At 35.0% G+C, this 16,737-nt stretch overlaps 1 protein-coding gene across 3 annotated transcripts in view; it reads right to left on the bottom strand.

Moving 5' to 3' along the window:
• Positions 1-16,737, bottom strand: part of MPP7 (membrane palmitoylated protein 7) — a 246,052-nt gene that overhangs the window by 9,557 nt on the left and 219,758 nt on the right. For all 3 annotated transcript variants that reach the window (XM_028507783.2, XM_036022593.1, XM_028507784.2), the window contains one exon: positions 16,075-16,155. In XM_028507783.2, the coding sequence (XP_028363584.1) occupies positions 16,075-16,155 (81 nt within the window). The remainder of the gene's footprint in view (positions 1-16,074; positions 16,156-16,737) is intronic.

Below are 16,737 nucleotides of genomic sequence, written 5' to 3'. Positions count from 1 at the left end.
AGTGAACTCTAAGTAGACTGAAAATGGTTAGATATATGCATATTACAATCCCTAGAGCAACCAGTAAAAAGTAATAAATGGATTACTAAAAACATTCAAATAATTTAAAAAAGTGGTAGGAAGAAAAAGAAAACAAAAAATGGGATAAATAAAAAACAAATAATAAAATAGCTTAAATTCAGTCATTGCCATAATGTAATAAATGTTAATGGCCTATATATACTCTAGTTAAAAGGCAGAGAAATAAAATGGGTAAAAGCAAGACCTTAGTACACACTGGGGACAAGTCTATCAGAAAGACACATTAAATATAAGGACACCCATATGCTGAACAAATGGAAACAGAAATGAACAGAATGAACAAATGAGCAAACAGATGGAAAACAATATACAGTATGTTCTCACTTAATGTCATTGATAGGTTCTGTGACTTCAAGCAAAATGACGTATCACAAAACCAAATTTACCACTGGCTAATTGATGAAAGTAAGAGTTAAATTCCTAAGGCATCTCATCAATGCTATAATTAAACAATGGTGAACAAAAGGACATTATTCAAGGACCTGCTGTACCATGTAAACGGTAAGTTTAAGAAGGCTGAAGTGGCTACTTTATTATAAGACAAAACAGACTTCAAGACAAAGAGCATTATGAGAGATAAAGACAAACATTTCATATAACAAAAAGGAAATTTATAACAATTATAAATTTGTATATATGTAATAAAGCTTTCAAATACATGAAGCAAAATTAGCTGATCTAAATGGAGAAACAGACTATTCCCAATTCAGAATAGGACACTTTAATGCATCTCTTTCAACAATGAACAGAAGTGGATAAAATGTCATAAGATACAGGTGATCTGAACAACATTACCGATCTCCTGAGGCTAATTAATATCTACACAATACCGCATCCCAAATCTTCAGAATGTACATCCTTTCAAGCACACATCGTGCCTTTACCAAAAGATAGATCATATTTTGGAGTATAGAAAGTTTCAATAAATCTAAAAGAACTCAAATCACAAGGAATATAATTTCTAACTACAAAATAACTAAATATAAAACCAGTAAGATATCTAGGAAAAACCACTACTATCTAAAACTTAAATGACACACTTCTAAATAATTGATGCTTCAAAGATGAAATAACAAAGAAAGAGAGTTAATACTGTGAAGTAAAAGGCAAGGAAAATACAACCTATCAAAATTATGGGATAAAAATACTTAAATGTTTAATGGGAAATGTAGAGTTATAAATACTTATATTAGAAAAGAAGATCTAAAATCAATTACTCAAGGGTCATCTTAAAATTGGTAGAAATAGAAGACCAAAGTAAAAGCAAAGCAAGTACAAGGAGAAAGTAATAACAAACAGAAATCAGTAACATAGAAAGAAGAAAAAGGCACAATAAGGAAAACCAAACAACAAAGTTAAAAACCTAATTAAACTGGTCAAGAAACAAAGAGAGAACAAAAATAGCCAATATAAAGAATGAAAAAGGAGTTATTACCACAGATCCTATGGGCATTCAAAAACTTAAGAGAGTATTATGTACTACCTTATGCCAACATATTTGACAATTTAGATGAAATGGACAAATTTCTTGAGAAATACAATGAATAAAAATTAAGAGACTAAAATTTTTGAATAGGCCTGTATCTATTAATTACATGAAGTTTGTTCTTAAAAACCTTCCGCATTCTGACCGGTGTGGCTCAGTTAGTTGGGCATTGTCCTGCAAAGCAAAAGGTTGCCAGTTTGATCCTCAGTCAGGGCACGTGCCTGGGTTGAGGGTTCAATCCTTGGCTGCAGCATTTGCAAGAAGCAACTGATTGATGTTTCTCTCTCACATTGATGTTTGTCTCCCTCTCTTTCTCCCTCCTTTCTCCTGTCTCTAAAAATAAATAAATAAAATCTTAAGAAAAAAAAATTCCCCAAAAGAAAACTCTAGACCTAGATGAATGATGAAGTCTATCCATCATTCAAGGACAAAATAACATGAATCTTACATAAGCATTTTCAGCAAATAAGAGAAAGAATCACTACTTAATTCATTTTATGACATTAGTACAGCTCCAATAACAAAATCTAACAAAGACATTAGAAAAGATTACAGATCAATATCTATTATGAATTTAGATGCAAAAGTCATTAACGAACATATTAAAAGTCAAATTTAGTAATATGTATATTTTTAAAAAACTGTTGATCATGACCAAGTAGAGGCTATCTCAGGAATGAAAGGTTGGCTTAACATTTGAAAATCAACAGACTTCACCATATTAGGAGAATGGAGGATAATATATGATCATTTCAATACACACAGATAAAACCTTTTTAAAAAATTCAACACCTATTATTCACAATAAAAAAAAAGTCTCAGCAAACCAGGAATCACATGGAATGCCCTCAAACAAATAACAAGCAACAAAAAAAGCCAATATCATACTTAATGAACAAAAGATTGTTTTCCCCTGAGATCAGGAATAAGGCGAATCTACAAAATAATAACAAAAATAACCTGAAATAGATCAAGACCAAAATGTAAAACCTAAAACTATAATACTTCTAGAGAAAACAGGAGAATGTCTTTGTGATCTTGAGATAGTACATGATTTTTAAATTAAACACAAAAGGCCCAAAACATAAAAGTAAAAAACTGATGTTAGACTTAGGCAAAATTAAACATCCTTTGCTTTTTGAAAAACACCATTAAAGAAATGAAAAGGACAGACTGGAAGACAATGTCTGTAACACATGTATCAGAAAAATGACACAGGGCAGAATATATTTGTAGGGTTGACCCTAAAGTCTGCATGTTTTTTTTTCTGTAGAATAAAAGACACATTTTCCATTTTCACCAATAACTTTGTAGATTTGGATATTTTGAGTTGGCTATCTCTCCCATGGTAAAACATTGATTGTTCTCAATTAATGTCTCAATTTGATTGCTATCAACATCAACTTGCCTACCCAATGCTATGGAGCATTGTCCAGTGAAAAATCTCCAGCGCGAAACTTCACAAACCACTTTTGGCACATTCAGTCAGTCACAGCACCTTCCCCATACACTACACAAGTCCTTTTCTGTGTTTCAGTTGTCCTTTTACCTTTCTTGAAATAATAAGACATAATATGCTGAAAATATTGTATATTTTCTTCCATCTTCAATATTAAAATTGGCTACACATAAATTCACTGATTTTTACAAGTTTTTAAAAAATGCATGCTGATATGACAGCTGTCACAATACAATCTAACAAAATTGTTTAGAATAAAGTTAAAGACAACTACGCACTACTAGAGCCATTTTCCAGAAAAGAAAAAAAAAAAAAACCAAACTCTTTGGCCAACCCAATATAGTAACTTTTGGAGGGTTCCAAGATTGCAGCAGGATAGGTGAAAGTTACACTCATTTCCTCCCAGGACCAAACTGGAATTACAACTGAACTATAAAAATCAACCTGAATAACCAACTGAAAACAGCTGAACAGAAGTTTTACAACCAAGGATTTACAGGAGAAGCCATATTGAGACTGGCAGGGCAGGCAAGAGACATGAAAAGGGCTGCCTCACACCCATGTGCTATGGTTGAGAATCCAGAGGGACATCACAGCTGCAAAGGTTCCCTTTGAGCAGCTTGGGGTCTCAACTCCACACCAGGCTCCCCAGCCCAGAGCACCAGAGCCAGGAAGAGGAGCCCACATACCACCTGGGTGTGAAAATAGGTGAGATTCTGTCTACTAGGGAAAAATATGAATCGGCTAAAACCTAGGAACACTCTTTAAGGATCAGCACACAAAATCTTGTTCATGGCCATTCACCCTGGGCTCCTGTGGAGGGAGGGCAGCTCAGAGTGGACTGGAGCCATGTGAGGAGAGACTGGACAGTGTGGTTCCAGCGAGAGAGCTGAAGGAACAGCCACCAGGGTCCCTGTGTTGAGTCCCTTTCCCAGACCACCCACAGATGGCATCTTTCCTGGGTTGAACACTCCCTTCTACATGGCATCAGCCTAAGGCATTGATTTTTCAACCAGTGGGCCACATGAATTTTTGAAACATGTACTACCTTACTATTTAGTTATAGGCACTGACTTCTTTTCCCTACCCGAGGCTGTGCCCCACCATGAAGGTCCGCAGGCACCCAGCAGGTGGTAGCTGGCTTTAGGTGTTCCCTGGGTCTCTAGCAAAGTGGCCTCAGACCCAGCACTGGTGCCAAGTTTATATATGAATCAATCTGGTGAATGCCACTTGCCTCTACCTGGTTCACTGAGAACCTACCTCACACACTCACACAACACAAAAGGCTCTTTCAAAGAATGATTCTTACAGGCAGCTGAGAGGTAGAGGCAGACCATGGGGTGCCTTGGATCTTTCCCTGACCTGCCCCCAACTCAGTGCTGGTGGAAGTAGGCCTTGGTGCATAGCTTGGCCCCTTCCACAGATACCCAGGCCCAGCAAATGCAGCCACAAACTGTGGATTGCTTTGTAGCTCCAAATAGGTGGCTCAGGTCTGGTTATAGGCACTCCCAAAGTGCCCCAGAACCAACACACTGGTGGTGGGCTTCAGACTACATCAGAGCATGACCCATTTACCTCCACAAGCAACACACTCAAAATGAGATCTCAGCAGGCACTAAACCCTGCTGGGGCAAATTCGGTTTTATGGGGTAAACCCTTGCACAGCAGCTAGTACACTATGATTGGGGGTCAATTCTCAGAGTCAGCCACCCTGAGGGTCGACCCACTGATAGATGGGCCAACAGTAATCAAGACTCAACTACAACAGGAAGGCTCACATAACCAAAAAAGGGACATATTGGAGCACCTAGCTCAGGTGATAAGACTGTACCACTGAGCCCCAAAAGATACCTACTACATAAGGCCACCATACTAAGACTTGGGAATATAGCAGATCTACCTGACACAGAGAAACGGAGAGGCAGCCAAAATGGAGAGACAAAGAAACATACCACAATAACAGAACAGAACTCCCAAAAAGAACTAGATTAATGGAGGCAAGCAATCTACCAAATATGAGTACAAAGCAAGAGTCATAAGGATATTCAGGGAACTTCAACAAAGAAATAGCAAGATAAAAGAGAATACAGAAACCATAAAGAGAACCAGTCAGAAATGAATAAATAATACAATATCTGAAATGAAGAATACACAAGTAAATCAATAGTAGATTAGACGAAGAAGAGAATCAAGTCAGTGATTTAGTGTACAAGGTAACAGAAAACATTCAATTAGAGTAGAAAACAGAAATAGAATAAAAGAAAAGATGACTGACTGAAAAACTTCAGTAATCTGGTGAAGGAAATACAGATAAAGAGCTTCCCAGACAAGAAAAAGCTAAAGGAGTTTGTTACCACCTAACTGGTATTACAAGAATATTAAGGGGCCTACTTTAAGAAGAAAAAAGACAGATAAAGAGAAAAATAATCATAAAGAATAAAATGGCAATAATCATTGCCATTTTACCTATCAATAATCATTTAAATGTAAATGGATTAAATTCTCTGATAAAAAGACATTGGGTAGCTGAATGGATAAGACAACAAGACCTGTATGCATGCTATCCACAAGAAAGCCACCTTAAAACAAAAGACAGACATAGAGTGAAAGTAAAGAGATAGAAAATTTCATGAAAATAAAAATGTAACAAAAAAGCTAATGTAGCAATACTTATACCAGAAAAAAATTACAGTTTTTATTTTAAAGTCTATAAGAGATAAAGAAGGACATAACATACTGAGAAAAGGCACAACACCAGCCAAAGGGTATAACTATTGTAAACATTTACGTACCCAGCACAGAAGCACTAGTTCTAAGTGTATACAACAAATTTTGATGGCCATAAAGGGAGAGAATGACAGTAATACAGCAATAGTAGGGAATTTTAACACTGTACTGACATCAATGGATAGATGCCCCAGACAGAAAATCAACAAGGAAACAGTGGCATTCAATGACACACTAGACCATATGGATTTAATTTATATTTTCAGAGCATTTTATCCCACTTCTTAAGTGCATATGAAACATTTTCCTGGACAGACTGCATGTTAGGACACAAAACAAATCTCATTAAATTAAGAAGAATGAAGCATCTTCTCTAACCACAAGTGTTTGAAATCAATACAAAAAACACCTGAAAACCACAAACCCATGGAGGCTAAATAGCATGTTACTAAACAATCAATGGTTAACATTGAGATCAAGGAAGAAATCAATGTACCTTGAGACAAATTACAATGAAAACACAACAACCCCAAATATGTGGGGCACAGCAAAACAGTCCTAAGGGGAAAATTCACAGCATTATAGGCCTATCTCAGGAAAATTTTAGAAATCTATTAATCATACTTTACATTTACAGAAAAAGAAAAACCAAAGTCCAAAGTGAGTAGAAGGAAGGAAATAATAAAGATTAGAATGGAAGTAAACAAAGTAGAGTCTAAAATAAATACAAAAGATTAATGAAACCAAAAGCTGGTTCTTTGAAAAGATAAACAAAATTGATAACTTTTTAAACAGATTCCTCAAAAGAAAGAGTACCCAAATAAATAAAAATCAAAATAAAAGAGAAGTAACAACTGACACCACAGAAAAAGTACAAATGAGTATATGAAAACATAACCAGCAACTATATGCCAACAAATTAGACAATCTGGAAGAAATGGATAAATTCCTAGAAACATACAATCTTCTAAAACTTGATCAAGAAGAAACAATAAAAAACAATGAACAGAGTGATTACAATTTACAAAGTGAAAGCAGTACTCAAAAGACTTAAAACAAACAAAGGCCTGGACTGCATGGCTTCACAAGGGAATTTTACCAAATATTCAGAGCAGAACTGATACCCATCCTTCTCAAAGTATTCCAAAAAAAATCATCAGGACTCCCAAGCTCATTTTATGAAGCCAGCCTTATTCTAATCCTAAAACCAGATAACGGCACTAGAAAGAAAACAGGAAGCCCAAAAACCATAATGAACATATATGCAAAAATCCCCAAGAAAATATTAGGAAACTGAATCCAGCAATACATTAAAAAGATTATATACCATCAGCAAATGAGATTTATTCCTGGAATGCAAGGTTGGTACAATATCCCAAATCAATGAATGCTATACACTACATAAACAAATTAAAGATAAAAATCACACGATCAGATCAATATATACAGAAATTTGACAAAATCCAGCATGAAAAAATGATCTATTTATGATAAAAACTCTCAGCAAAGTGGAAACAGTGAAAATCAAACATGATACAGGCCATATATGACAAACCCACATCTAACAACATGGTCAATGGGGTAGAAATAACCATTTCCCTTAAGATCAAAAACAAGAATGGGAAGTCCACTTTCACCAGTCTTATTAAACATAGTACTGGAAGTCCTTGCCACAGCTATCAGACAAAAAGAAGAAATAAAAGGCATCCACATTGGAAAGAAAGAAGTAAAACTTCATTATTTACAGATGACATGATAAAGAACCCTATAATTCCACCAATAAACTACTAGAACTGATAAAGGAATTCAGGAAAGCAGCAAGATACAAAGTAAATATTTGGAAATAGGTCACATTTTTATACACCAATAATGAACTATCAGGAAGGAAAACTAAGGAAACAGTCCCATTTATAATTCCATTTAAAAAAAAAAAAATCTAGGAATATATTTAACCAGGAAGTAAAAGATCCGTACTTGAAAAATTATAAGACAGTGAGAAAAGAAACTGAAGAAGATATAAATAAGTGGAAGCATATACCAGGCTCTGGGATAGGAATAACTAACAATTAAAATATCCACATTACCCAAAACAACTTAAGATTCAGCACAATTCCTATCAAAATACCAATGGCATATTTCATAGACAAATAATCCAAAAATTTATATGGAACTACAAAAGACCACAAATAGCCACAGGAATCTTGAGAAAGAAGAACAGAGTTGGAGGTATCACGCTATCTGATAACAAACAATACAACAAGGTCATAGTAATCAAAATAGCTTGATACTGGCATAAAAACAGACATACAGATCAATGTAACAAAACAGAGATCCCCAAAATAAACCCATGCCTCCATGGTCAATATTTGACCATGGAGGCAAGAACATACAATGGGGTAATGATAACGTATTCCATAAATAGTGGTGAGAAAACTGGACAGATACATACAAAAAAGTAAAACTAGGCCACCTTCTTACACCACATATAATAAACTCAACGGGCTTATTTCATTTTGGAGAAAGACATATACAGTATGATTTCACTCACGTGTGGAATCTAATGAACAAACTGAACAAACAAGCAAATTAGGGACAGACTCATAGATAAAGAGCAGGCTGACAGCTCTGGGAGAGGGGGTAAGGCATTGGGGAATCAAGCAATAAAGAAAAAAGACTCATGGATGTGGACAACAGTGTGGTGACTGCAGGGATGATGGGAGTGGGTGAAAGTAGAAGAGTGTATAAGGGGGTAAATGGTAATAGAAAAAATGCAATAAAAGTCTTTAAAATAAAAAAATACATGTTTTCAAACTTAAAAAAAGAATAACTCAAATTAAAATACAGACTTAAGTGTAAGACCTGAAAAAATAAAACTTCTAGAAGAAAACATAGTCAGTAAAATCCCAGACATTTATCTTAGCAATATTTTTTTCTAACACATTTCCTTGGGTAACAGAAACAAATCAACAACAACAACAACAAAAACAAGTGGGACTACGTCAAACTCATAAGATTTTGCACAGCAAAGGAAATCATCAATAAAACAAAAAGATAACCTATTGAATGGGAGAAGATACTCATTAATGATAGATTTGATATGGGGTTAATATCCAAAAGTTCTTTATAAAGTTATATACATCAAACTCATAAGACTTTGCACAGCAAAGGAAATTATCAATAAAACAAAAAGACAATCTACTGAATGGGAGAAGATACTCATTAATGATAGACTTGATATGGAGTTAATACCCAAAAGTTTTTTATAAAGTTATATAGAGAACTCATATAAATAACTTTATAAAGAACTCATATAACTCAACACCAAAAAAATCCACTTAAAAATTTCTCCAAAGATGACATACAGAAGACCAAAAGACATACAAGAAGATGCTCAACATCACTAATCATCAGATAAATGCAAATTAAAACCACAATGATATATCATCTGACACCTGTCAAAATGGCTATTATCAGTAAATCCTCAAATAAGTGCTGGCAAGGATGCAGAGAAAGGGAACCCTCATGTACTTTGGGTGGGAAATGCAGATTGGTACAGGAAGATAGAGAACAATATGGAGGGTCTTCAAAAAATTAAAAATGAAAATGCCTTATGATCTAGTGATTCCACTTTGTTTATATATCTAAAGAAATTCAAAACTAATTAGAAAGACTATATGCACCCCTATGTTCATGGCAGTGTTTTTTACAATAGCAAAGGTACGGAAGCAACCTAAGTGCCTGTAGATGGGTGGATAAAAAAGCTTGGTATAGCCCTGGCTGGTGTGGGTCAGCATCATCCTTAGCCAAAAGGTTGTGGCTTCAATCCCTGGTTCAGGTATGTGCAAGGGAGCGGACCGCCAATTGATGTTTCTCTCTCACATTGATGTTCTCTCTCCTTTCCTCTTTCCCTCCCTCTCACTCCAAAGGCAATGAAAGAATGTCCTCTAGTGAGGATAAAAAATGTAAAAAAGTAAATAAAATAATAAAATAAAAAAGCACAGTACATATATGAAATACTACTCACCCATAAAAAGAATGAACTCTTACCACTTGTGGCAACATGGATGGACCTAGAGGGTATTAAGCTAAGTGAAGTCAGTCAGAAAGAGAAAGATAAATATCATGTTCTCACTTATATGTGGAGTCTAAAGAATAATATAAAAAAAGAGAAACAGACTCACAGATACAAAGAACAAACTGATGGTTGTGAGAGGAAAGGGCAATTGGGGGACTGGGTTAAAAAGTTGGAGGGATTCAGGAGTAAAAATTAGTTACAAAATAGTCATGAGGATGTAAAGTACAGTGTAGGAAATACATATAGTCTAATATATTTCGCTAGCTATGTAAGGTACCAGTTGGGTATTGGAAATATTGGGGTGAACACTTTGTAAAGTATATGACTGTCTAACCACTATGCTGTATACCTGAAACTAACGTGTACAAAATAATACTGTATGTAAACTGCAATTGGAATAAATAAATGAATAAATGAAAAAACTGACTCTCAAAACTCAATGAGAGAAGCCCATTTTTTAAAAAAAATGGGCAAAAGATTTGAATAGACACTTCACCAAAGAAGATATTTAAATGGCACAGTCCACAAAATTATGCTCAATATCACTAGGCATTAAAAGTAAATTTAAGTACAATGATACTACCACATACCTGTTACACTGACAAAAATTTAAAGACTGACTTTACCAAGTGTTGACAAGGATATGAAGCAATTGAACCTTATATACACTGCCAGGAGAGTCGTAAAATGGGATAACTGTGTTGGAAGCAGGTTTATTAGTTTAAAAAATTAGGCATGTACCTACCATATGACCCAGGTATTTTACTCCTACTTATTTACTCAAGAAAAACAAAAACACATGTCAATCAAAAAACTTGAGCATGAATGTCATAATAGGTTTATTTGCAATAGCCAAAATGGGAGAAAAATTCCAAGTATCCATCAACAGTTGAATGCATGGATAAACAAATTGTGGCATTTCCTTACAATGGAATACTACTCAGCAATGAAAAGGGATGAATTACTGATGTATAAAGCAACATGGATGAATCTCTAACTGATGCTCAGTAAAATAAACCAGGCAAAAAATTGGTAACATATTATATAATTCTACTCATATAAAATGCTAGAAAATTCAAACTAATCTGTGACAGATTAATAGTAACAGAATTACATTAGTGGTTGCCTGGGAACAAAGGATGGATTACAAAGGGCACCAGGACAATTTTTGAGAGGGTAGAAATGTCCATTATATTCATTGTAGTGAAGATTTCACATGTGTATATATGTTAAAACTGATCTAATTGTATTTTATTTTAATCCTCACCCAATAGTGTGTTTATTGATTTTTAGAAAGAGAGGAAGGGAAAGAGAGAGAGACATTAATGTGAGAGAGAAACATCAATCAGTTGCCTCTCATATGTGCCACAACCGGGGATCGAACCTGCTGGTGTATGGAACAATGCTCCAACCAGCTGAACCACCTGGCCAGGGCTAATTATATATTTTAAATACTGTGCATGCCGTTTATTTTTTTAAAATTCTGTCTTAATAATGTATAAAAGGAAAATTTTGGAAGTGGTAAAAAATGACCTAGTACAAAAAGTAATTGATTTATGAAACCCAATTAATTTAAATTATATCCAAAAGTTTTAAATTTCCTTGTTAAGTTAGCAAGCATATTTCTATACAACGGTCACATCTCCTGAAGCAGTTTTTCATACTTCTGCTAATGGAGCACCAGGGCCGCACTATTCTTTATGGAATGTCACAACCTGTGCAGGAATGGCATGAAGCACTAATAAATTTAATTCTATCATAAAAGCTACAAATGAATTTCACAGCTGAAAAAGACTCTATTTACTGTGCATAACATAATGTGCATCCAAGAATAAGAAAGCTATTAAAATTAGTATGATGCCCTGATTTGGATTTTAGGGTGAATATTCATATATTAGTTCATTTTTTTGTTGTTTGCTGGTGTTCATTTAGCAAGTAGCAGGCTTGAGAAAAACATATTGTTGAAAATAAAAACTGAGAATTTTATGGCATTAATTTGTTTCTCATGAACAGAGAAAAGGTTGCCTTTATTCCATTTTAATGGCAGCACACTCTGAAAATCTGGAACACACAGTTTCATGACCACAGCCCTGGATCACAGGGCTCCCTGGGAGGGTTAAAAACACTTAGAACCATATCAAGTGAGGAAGACATTTATAACACTACCTAATACATTTAAAAGATAACATCTCTACAACAAAATTGTTTGCTTATCGCAATCAACCCAAATTATCCAGGTTGGATGTAATTTCACTGATGAAGAATTTCAGTATCTAATTGCAATGAGGATCAAAGGAACTCACAAACCCATCAACAGTGAGGGATCCTGCAAAAGAGATCTCAAAATTCTTGTGAGAAGGGAATTCAAAGAGCAAGATGGGCATAGGAACCACAGTGCAGGCCACCACCTCACCACAGCTCACTGTCTGCGTACCTGCCTCATTTACAGTTAAAGATAAACATTCTACAAATGAGACCAACTCCACACTCTTTCCCTGGGCCCAGCAAAACCCCAGAATAATTACCACTGTGAGCTAAGAAAAAGTATTTTTTAAACTGGTACCCTAGTTTACAATATATGTATTTTTTAGAAATCTCAACTGATGTATCCTATAGACAAAGAAGTGTTCTCTAGAACATGAGTACTTTGAAACCCTTGAAAACACCTGAGTGATATACACCTTCCAGTGAAACCACAGAAAGTGGTGAATATGTGTTCCTGACAGAGTGCTCAAATCCAAACTATCAAGACATTAAAATCCATAAAGTATTTGATATCTACTACAATGCTTTAATTTTCTCTTGAAAGACTAGCTACGTTAATGGTTATGTAGATTTGTTGATGATAACCTCTAGCCTTAAAACAATATTGATGCAGCTTATCAAGGATGACATTTCCCACAGAAAAGCAAGCAGGAGCTTGGCCATCACTTTCTTTAAAAGCCACTGTGAATGTTCAATATGGCTTTATGGACAATCTTAAAAGATCCTATAATTTGTTCAGTCATTTTGCCCAAAAGGAATACCTAATTTAGCATCCTTTTAAATAGTTGTTTTTTGAAATTTAAATAATTACAGATTCATAAGAAATTGCACAAATGGCACAGAGACGTCCTGTATGACTGTCACTCAGCTTCCTCCAGCAGAGGAAGGCGTTCATCTTCCATAACCGTGGAGTATGTCAAGACCACAAATCAACATCAGCAAACTAATTGCCTAAACTGCCAAGTATTTCTATTTAACATTTAAGAACCTGAACTACAATCGAAAAGTTCACGTGCAAGCCTAACGAATTTTCACAGCTCAAACACGCCCAAGTAACCAGCACTCTAACAAGGCGCATGGATGCCAGAACTCCAGGATCACCCTTCCCGTCCACCCCCTCAAGACTTCTAACAGCACATAGAAGCATTGCTTTTCTTGTTTTTATACAGTAAAATGGAACCATTCTGCATATTCTGTTTGTGTCTGTTTTCTTTTACTCAGCATAATGCTGGTGGGACTCATACATATTACTGTGTATAGTTATAGACTGTTCATTCTCTCTGCACTACAGTATCCCATGGTGTGAATACACCATCCACTTACTTACCAATCCACTACTGTGGGCATTTGGGTAATTTCCACTTTTGAGCTTTAATTAATAGTGTTTCTCAGAGTATCCAAGTAAAGGTCATGTGTACTTCTGTTGGATATGTACTAGGAATGGAATCACTGGGTCACAAGGTATATTTTTGCTCAGCTTTAGTAAATAGACAGGGCCCTTAGTTTTCCAAAGTGGTTGAATCAATTTACACTCCCACTAACAATGTGTGTGAGTTCCATTGCTCCACAAATTTTCAAGTTTACCCATTCTGTTGGGTAGCCACCACATTTTGCCGTGTGTAATGCACACCCACGTGTTTGTGGGGATTACTATACCTATGGTATGTCATCATTATACACATGTATAATGCGCATCTTTATTTTTCCCTCAAAAATATGGGGAAAAAGGTGCACATTACACATGGTAAAATATGGTAGTACATGTTCTGGAAAGGGGAATTATAGAGTTAAACATCAAACAGAATACTGGTGGAATAACCAAAATAATAAGTTTTCTCCAAATAATCAAGACTCTATCTAAAGTATTTTATAGGGCAAAACAATCTAAAATTTAGCCCTGGCTGGCATAGCTCAGTGGATTGAGTGTGGGCTGAGAACCAAAGTGTCACAGGTTCAATTCCCAGTCAGGGTACATGCCTGGGTTGCAGGCTGTGACCCCCCCAGCAACTGCACATCGATGTCTCTCTCTCTCTCTATCTCCTTCCCTTCCCTCTCTAAAAATAAATAAAATCTTTAAAAATTAAAAAAAAACCCCAAAACAAAAAAAATTAAAATTTAAAATTTGTTGTTAAAATATACTATCATTTAATTAATTAAATTATCCTGAGTTAGTGGTAGGGCTGTGTTTCCCAAACATGTCTGATATTATGAAGCACCTGGGATGCCTCCTGTAAATACAGATTTTCAGACAATCTGTCAGATCTCCTGAAGGAGAATCTCTTTGGAAAGGCCTTGAAATTTTTTATTAGGACCCCCAAAAGATTCTTATCAGGCAAAACACTGCTAGTGGAGGACCTTTTGGCATTAACTATTTAAAAGTAAATCAGAGTGGAAAATCCATCCTTTGGGATTTTTTTGGACTTTGGGGTCCCAGCCCCAGAATCTTTCTGGATGTTGTCAAGTTCTGTAACAACTTTACAGGCAAATATTGTTTTAATAGTTGGATAAATTGAGGCCAAAGTGTTTTGCGCCCTATGTGGTTGAGTAACACCAAAAATATCAGAGAGGGTTATGTTTGATAGGCAGACTTCCTGATATTTCTAATCTTCAAAAGGAGTTTTTCCTACTAACTGGGCTAAAAGAAAGAGAATCTGTAGTTTGAAAAGGCTGCATAGTGTTATATAGGAGGCAGAACATGAAAAGTGGTTTCAAAAAACCTGTTTTCAAACTCAAGTGCAACACACACCTACGGAAATCTGAGTAAGTCAAAGTACCCTTTCTACCTCATTTTTTTCTCTGTAAAATGGAGATATCACCTAGCTTTACTGTCATTGGGAGCACAAATAAATTAAGATCAATAAAAGAGATGAATACATAGTAAAAATTAATATAAAGTTATTATTTTCCTTTGTAATCTGGTTTTCCATCCTCTTGTGTCATTGCTTACCTGTAAGCTTAACTAAGGGCATGTTTTGTAAAATTTTCTAATTACCAGTATATTGCAACTCAGTTTTGTAAGAGAAGTGAATAATTAAAGTTAAAAGAAAGAAACTGTTTAATTCCACATTTCCACATTTTCCTTAACTTTCATCTCTGTTGATGGAAACTGTCAGTCCTATAACTTATGGCTGAAAATGATTACAAACAATAATTTGGAAAAATGTAGTAACAAGGAATAACGAGGTAACAGAATACTATAATTTTAAAATAAAGTTGGACTCTTCCAGAACTAGAGAACATTGCTAAGGGCTATATACAAATGACTTAAAAAAAAATAGTACTAAAACCACTTGAAAAAAGCCAACATTTCAATTTAGTCTTTTAGATGACTTTCTAACATCAACATATTAAGTAGTCAAATGGCATTTATTCTGAAGATCAAAATGCTTCCAGAATCACATTTTATTTGCAAGAACGTCTGTGAAAACCACTTTCATAAAAATAGATTTAATTCTATGTACTGAAAAGAAGTCTACCATATTTGGATTATATGGCTATGAAAGGCCCATTTAACACTATCTGCCAATTACTACATATAAAAAGAAATTATGAAGATTTATATGAAGCCTCCTCCAGCTCTGTGCAGTTTGGGCTTTCTAATCTTAATGCTGGGGAAAAACTCTGGAAAACATTAGCACTTATTTTAAGAAATATTAGACTTCTATTTACAAGAAAATTTGTAAATAACAAGTTAATGTCTTATGTGTATTAAAATTCACCATAAAAATTGAGAGTAAGAAAGCTATAATCAATAAATATTCAGGCCAATGATCTGTGTAAATCTGGGGCAAACCCCTCAACTGTTATCTGGTGCCTCAGTTTCCTTCTGTGTCGAATGTAGATAATAGAAATACCCACTTCACAGGCTGCTGGGAGTTCAGATGGGGAATGCTTAGAAGAGTGCTTGGTGCCACGCATGCCACGCATGCACAGAGCAGTCACTAGAGCAGTCCTAGCAGCAGTGAACAGGACAGAACTTACGGGGCACTGTCACACCATAGTGCTGCGTGTCACTCATCAGCAGCTTTCGTTTCAGTTCATTCAAACCTACACCTACAGGACCTGGAAAACAGAATAATATAAGTTCATTACTCAACAAAATACCATATAAGCATTTCTGTAATTGGCAGAAATCCACAGGACATAGAACATGCATCCAATTTCACATGCGTCCCAAATAGAGATTATCTCTAGTTGAGTTGTACATAAGAACAAGCTAGTTGTTTTGTTGTTGTTAATTTAAAACTTGAATTCCCACCTTTATATTAAGAAGAATAGAAATATTTATGTTTTAAATAAACATACTCAAGAGTATCTGAGTACATTACCAGTAATGGTATCCAGTAGAGCCTAAAACATTTGTTCAACCTAAAAAAAAATGGAAATTTTAAAATCACTATCCACCATTTGGATAGTGATCATTTCAATTTTAAATGTTTTTAGGTCTAATTAAATAAAATCTTTGAATTTTAATTTTATTTCATATGCAAATCTAAAGATGCATTTTAAATTTGCAAACCATTAGCCGCATTTACATTTGTTAAGATCTTCTCCCACACTCTGTATTTTCAGTTGGTCCTTAACCATTTGAAAACTTGCATAGACTTTACATATTTAAATCAATCAATGCATATGTGTGTGTAT

This window comes from Phyllostomus discolor, chromosome 1, assembly GCF_004126475.2.
Source record: "Phyllostomus discolor isolate MPI-MPIP mPhyDis1 chromosome 1, mPhyDis1.pri.v3, whole genome shotgun sequence".
Taxonomy (NCBI): domain Eukaryota; kingdom Metazoa; phylum Chordata; class Mammalia; order Chiroptera; family Phyllostomidae; genus Phyllostomus; species Phyllostomus discolor.
Note: the sequence above shows the minus strand (reverse complement) of the source record. Positions and strands in the feature narration are given on the sequence as shown.